General features: G+C 43.2%; 1 protein-coding gene across 1 annotated transcript in view; it reads right to left on the bottom strand.

The window, feature by feature from the left end:
- Nucleotides 1-6,116: 6,116 nt before the first annotated feature.
- The window catches only part of LARS2 (leucyl-tRNA synthetase 2, mitochondrial), an 82,819-nt gene continuing 82,332 nt past the window's right edge, over nt 6,117-6,603 (bottom strand). The window contains exon 21 of the mRNA XM_030943528.1: nt 6,117-6,479. Coding sequence (XP_030799388.1) covers nt 6,300-6,479 — 180 coding nt within the window. The 3' untranslated portion in view covers nt 6,117-6,299. The remainder of the gene's footprint in view (nt 6,480-6,603) is intronic.

Raw genomic sequence — 6,603 nt, 5'->3', positions numbered from 1 at the left:
GTCTGCCACAGGGCATTATTTCTGGCAGGGAATTATGCTAGAAGTATTAATCAACACTAATGGGAGAGAAAGGCCAGGGCAGTACAGGGACACCTTTCCACACTGACTTTCAGGAGAGGCAGTTCCTTCTTAAATAGCTGCACCTGCAGCACCAGTTCATTGGGGATGCTGTGGGCCCTGCCTACAGGTGGGTAAACTGAGGCAGGGAGGGTTACCTGGCAGGCCACACCTTGGGAAGGTTAGTGGAGCCATGGGGAATCACCAAGATCCAAACAGGAACCCAGCAGAGAGAGAAGCTGCAGATCCCTGAGCTGCCGCAGCTTGGTCTCTGTGAGGAAGGCCAGAGCTGGGTGCCAGGCACTCAGCTGCTGCTCTGGGGCAGACAAGAACCTTTGCCTTCCCTTTGCCTTCCTCTCCTCAGTTTCTCCAGGTGCCATCAGTGGTGTTGGAGTCATTGGTCTCCCTTTGCTGTCACTCCATGGGCCAGAACAATTCCTTTCAGTGACTGCGGATTTGCACCAATGCAGACAGCTCTGTTGGTTTTCCTACCCCTGCTCAAAATAATGTGGAATAGTTTGTTTTCTCCATTTTCTACTGAAAAGAGCCTTTTATCAGAACAAGAGCTCGCCTGGAGAATTTTCCAGCTCTGTTTCCCTGCCTCTTTATCAGTGTATTAACACAAACAGCGCTGTGACCTTTTTAACCAACATACGTGGCCTCCAGTAATGCTGGGCTGGAAGCACTCCACAGGTCAGACGACATCCTGCCATCAGTCATCGGCCTCACGTGCCTCGGTGCACTTCGAGTGGGTCTGCCAGATGCAGTCAGTGCATCCACTCCGTTCTTCCGTGCATGTCCTAGGAGAAGCTCTCTGACTAACAGATGTTTTTAAATGCTCTTTCACATGGGAAAATTGGGAATTATGTGTTTTTGTTGTACCCTTGCTATTTCATCCAGTGACGGGGCTCTCCAGGGATGGAGACGTACTTAAGAAAAATACTCACTTCTAAAAGCTTCTACAGATCTTTTTCACAATACTTCCTTGGCTTAACCAGCCCAGCAACGCACACTTGTGTTTCTGTTTTGTGGCAATTAGTAAGATTTGCTAATTACACCACTATGTGCTTAAAGACAATTGATTTCCCTTTGTAGCAGAGAACAATTTCCTGTTATGCTGATTCTCTTAATCTTCATCAGAAACAAAACCAGGCTGCCATTGCCAGTAATGTGTCACGTTCCTTTATTAAATCACTCTCTTTTTCTGCCCCAGTTACGTGTCCTGTGTTTATTATTCCTGATCAGTGGATTGGATCACCTACAGCTGTTATGACTTCTACATATTTTGCTTCATGTATTGCTGGCACCAGGCAGAGTTATTGAAAAGCAACTGCCTTTGCTCAGCAGCTTGCGTGTCTCCTTTGGCAGTGGGACGCGGCTGTAGGGACAACCCTGGACCTTTTACGCTTGGTTTTGGCACGTGTAAAAAACTACTGGCAGGGGAGGAAGTTCAGAGCCTTATATGTGAGTGTGTTGGCCATCCCCTTGCAGGCAGCCCAGAGAGCAAGCACAAAACACACATTTCTGCTCATGTAAATGCACAGGTTTTGTTTAGAGTTATAGTGAAGAAGACCAGGCTCCTCAAATAAAAGATTTTCTTATGCCAGGGCTGAGAACCACTAGTGCAAGCAGAGTGTGAATATTCAACTCATTGTACTTAAGCCTGTCCCATTTACACATTCCTTTGCTTAGTGGGAAACTCAGCAGCTCAGAAGAGAGAGCAAATTGGTGTGGCCCAGGCAGATGAGCATGCAAAGAAATGTCCTGGATAACTTTGTATGGAAGATGGTGCTGGATGGCAACTCCCCAGGGCTTCAAACCAGACCCGAAGTTTTCCAACCCAAGGCTTTACCTGAGTGAGGGAAGTGCCACGAGTCACAAAGGCAGTGTGTGACTCGGGGCCTCCTGGGACAGACAGGGTTAGTGCACTGAAGACTGCTTTGTGATACCGGAAAGCCACAGTATTCAGGAAAGGGAAAAAATTCCCACCTTTCCTCCACATGTCAGGCAAGATCTCTTTTATCATCTGGACTGCAGATGAGAACTCTGATCCTCTCTCCTCCTGCACAGAGATAATGCTTCAGTTCAGTACTCCTCCTGCTAGGGCTGGGAGATGCTTAAAACTCCCTCCGATCTACTGTGATCAGCTTCATCCTTCTTCTTTGAGACATAAACCCCATTTCCATGAAAAAACCCCCAAAACTAACCATGGTGTAGTTCCAGCAACACTTTTTAAGGTCAAAAGCAGACTGATAGTCTGTATATTCACCATTCAGGTTCTGTGGTGACAGACCTGGTTTAACATTGAACACTTGTTCAGCTCACTCTTTTGATACAAAATCAGCTCAGATCATTGAAGGAGAGGACTGATGAAACATGGAAGCAGAAAAAACATCCAGCCTCTTCCAAGTGGGTAAATATACATGAATAAAACCAATCCCATTGTAAACTGTATCCCATCTGTAATCCCATCTGCAAACTGCAATAAGTATTGCAAAACTATTAAAAAATCCACAAAAACCAAAAAAACAAAAAGCAAAACACCAACCCACCAACCAGCCCCAATTACTTCTTCATTTATAGCAAAATGAAGAAGATTTTAGAAAAATCTCCCATACTGCAAACCTCCCTAGGAAGGAACCAGCAGTGCACTAGTTAACATTCTTTCTAGTGCCGGTTGGTTGTGAAAGGTTTAGAGAATAGGAATAGCTTTCTGTGAGGCTTTACACAGAAGAAGGAGAGACAAAGAGGAGAGACTGTACGACCTGCCTTACATGTGGAAATTCTCCCTCCAAAAGAAACAAGCAGGCTTTACAAAGTCAGATGAGAAAATGCCATTATTAACCTGATGTCAGTTCTGTGGCATTAGTCTGATAAGACAGCACACAGATTTTATTTTGCACTAAATCTCCATGTTTGGGTTCTAATAAAGGTCATGGAAATATAAATGCTTGTCCAGCAATGCTCCTGTACAGGTTTTCTTTTCAAAGCACAGGTGGAACAAGCTGGATAGAGAGCTATCTTAGCTAGTGACCTAACCTGTAACAGTGTCCTTTAATGTGATAGAAAAAGCTCTTTTGCCTTGCTGCAAAGCAGCATGGGTGTGTCCATGTCACCTCAGTTCTCACCCACACCAAATAACACATTTTTCTACACAGTGATGTCTTCCAGCACATTTCAGTGCCCCCATCACCCCAGCATCTGAGATGCTTTCTCATTAAATCAATGGCATAGGAAAAGTACTTGGTGACCTTTCAGGGCTTTGCCAGTTTTTTTGAAGTCTAGTCACATGAACAATTTTGGGGTAGAAAGTGTGGCAGTAATTATTCTTTAAATCTGACACTACTTAAAATAGAAATTCAATATAGATTGGATCAGTGCAACCACCAATCCTCTATCCCTTAGACGGACAGGATGCTTCAAATGCCCCTTCTGTGTCATGGATCCATTTCTTGGAGCAGCTTGTCCTTAGTCTGTCCCACTGGGTTTAGCAAACCTCCAACATCATCTTTGGATCTCACTTCATGGAATAAGGACAGTGGCAGCACATCATTTTTGCCGTGTATGAATGCAGCGCAATTTGACTGATCACCTGCCAGCACTCTTCCCTCTCACTTCTCAAGTGTCCCCTGCCCAGATTTAAACCTCCAGCACTATTTACCCACTGAGCTCTCCAAGGGGGCACAATCTATATTAGGCATAAAGATGCCTCTCTACTGTGGCACAAATAACAACTGCCAAATAAATAAGACTTCTGTGCTGAGTTATTTTACAAAGGCTGGGTAACAGGCTGCAGCCTGTGTGTCATTATCTGTCCCATCTAGGGACAGACCGAACCTGTGAGTCACAATTACTGTAAAACAAACGGTAATTGTGCTTCAGAGCAGGTCACCCTTGTAAGAAATGTCAGTGGCTGCCAGCACAACAGCAAAGCTCAGCAGCTGGCACCTCTGCCATCCTTCAAACATACACTTAGCAGGGGATTAGGCTCTGTCACACTGTCTGCATCATCTCTCTCACTCACTCTTTCAGCACCTTTTTTGTATTCTCTAGACCACACTGAATTACAACTTACTGTAAACACACTGGCGGGACTTCTGACCTTACACTTTTTGTGAGTCTGCTGCTCACTACCTTTCCTTTTTTAGCCTGTAGAAATCCATTCCCTATTTTGATTTTTGCCTGAATCACCAAGCGACATCTACAATTCACTTCCTCAGGCAAGAGCAAATACCCTCAAGTGCTAACAGCAATAAACACTGTGGGCGGCTGCCCGGCCCTGCAGTGACTGCAGCTGTTGTTTAAAGGCACCACAGGGTTGCTGGGCTTACAACATCTTTCTTCATCCTTGTAAATGTATAAAGTTTTTATTTACATCAAACATGTCACCTTTCCCCCAAAGAAAAACTCTGTTAAAATGGTTCCACAGAGTGTGTTAAACCTTTTACATAAATTAAAAAAAAAGAAAAAAAAAAAAGAAAAAAAGCAGGACTGGGCTGTGTCACAGATTTTACTTCAAAGGATCTCTTTCACAGCCCTTTTAGGGGCTTCTGAACAGGAGTTTTATGAATTTATAACAACATATATGTCAGGCAGACACTGGAATTCAAATTATTTTAACTCCAACTAAAGGCCTGTGTTCAAATGTCTGAATGCATTCCTTTGTGGCTCAGATTTCTGGAGTCTTAAAACTGCAAAGACCATATCTTAATTGTAAATATTCAATTTCTTAGTCATTCTGGTGTCAAAGGACTGCTGGAGAGAAAATCTGCACAAGTGTGGTCCAGAAGGGAGCAGGAATCAGAAGAGTTTTGTTGCAGAGGTGGGGATGTGTAGAGCCAAACATGCTCGCTAAGCCTTGCATCTCTGTTATGCACCTGGATATTTGGTACCAAAATTGCATAAACCCCAAATGAATATTGGCATTGCTTAGCTAGTGCCCACATGGCAATGTGATCTGTCTTGGGCCTGGCTGCTGAGGATGTATGAGACTTATTTACTGTTATGTGGGATATTTTTCTTGGTTTCCTTTCAGTTCAGTACAGAGTCTGGATGCCTGCTGGGCTGGAAGGTTACTGCAGACCTCTGTATTTGCCTCGCTGGTTCTTACTGCTGATTTCTTAGCTGTCAAAATGGCTCACAAATTGCTGGCTTATTGGACTAGTTAGTTGGATGACTGTTAAAGAAAAAAACATTCTTTCACAATGAACCCTGCAATTGTTTCCTTGGAAACTCCTTTTCAAGCATTTGCTGAACACAATAAATATTTCCATGTGGATATATCAGCAATGCAGTGTACAAATAACCTGTCTGAAATCAGGCATGAGAATGGCTTTATGTTTCAGGAATGTCTGATTGATTTTTTAGAAACATGATGGCTATTTTCACTTAATGAACCCCTCAGGAAAAAAAAATCTCAATTCAAGTTTCACAATCTAGGCACTACAAGAGCCTTGAGTGGCCTGAAAGTCTCTGAGATGGCTCATGCATAGGAAGTAACTTCCATCCTGTTCCACGCAGAAACAACCATCAATACTTTGCTGAAGTTGCACCTCTCATGCATGTGCCAACACAAATACATCAGCTAGGAAGGAGAACCCTGGCTAAGGCAGGGCTTGGCTAAATAATCTGACCTTTTTCTTGGCTTGGCTCTGAAATTTATGTGAAATGTATCAAACCACCCATTCTGGCTACCTGCTGTGCCCAAGGCCATTGGTCAGCACAAAGAAATTATTTTTTAAATTAACACTCTGTAGTGTTTTGTAGTGTTTCCTTAAAACTTTAAATGCTGGTTAATGGTAGGGTACCCAAACATGAGATCCAGGCAGCAAAGCACATCTAACATTTGGGGTAGCACATACTCAGGACAGTTGTTTAGTCCTGGAATCACATTTATGCATCTGCAATAAGCCAAGCCAACTTTCCAACAGGATATATTCCTGAAGCTGACACTAAGCCCCCTGTGCTTTCTTCAGTTACATTCTGTTGCAATTGTTTAGTTCTTCTGTGCTTCCTTTTCATTCTCCCAAAGAATAAGGACAAGCAGCATCATACCGTGATTCAGTAAGGAACTTTAATTCTGCACATTTCTCCACATTGAAAGGAAGATTTAGCAGCAACCTGATTTTAATAAGATTTCTTTCCCACCTTTACATGAAGTGAAATAACCATAACTGCTCTTTTTGCATTGCTTTCCACCTCAGAAGATTCCAGATCCCTTTTGCAGCCCAGCAGAGCCTTTACTATTCTTGCACTAAGAAGTTGATAAGGGCAGTTCTGGGAGACAGAAACGCCTTTTTAATGGCTCGTCCCTGCAGGTGCTTGACTCCAAGCTCACTCTGAAGAACGAGTTCCTGGACTTCTTCAAAATTGCGGGCTGCTTGCTGAGGCACAGAAACTTTACCACAAGCTTTGTTATTAATCTGAAAGAGAGACACAAAAACAAGAATCAAAAGAAGTTTAACTAGACTGTTTCCTACAATTTAATTTCCTGTATCCAACCCATCTTTTTACAAAAGGAAAAGGGCAAAGTGGAATAAACTCTCT

The sequence above is a fragment of the Camarhynchus parvulus genome, chromosome 2 (assembly GCF_901933205.1).
Source record: "Camarhynchus parvulus chromosome 2, STF_HiC, whole genome shotgun sequence".
Classification (NCBI taxonomy): domain Eukaryota; kingdom Metazoa; phylum Chordata; class Aves; order Passeriformes; family Thraupidae; genus Camarhynchus; species Camarhynchus parvulus.
This window is presented reverse-complemented; position numbering and strand designations above follow the sequence as displayed.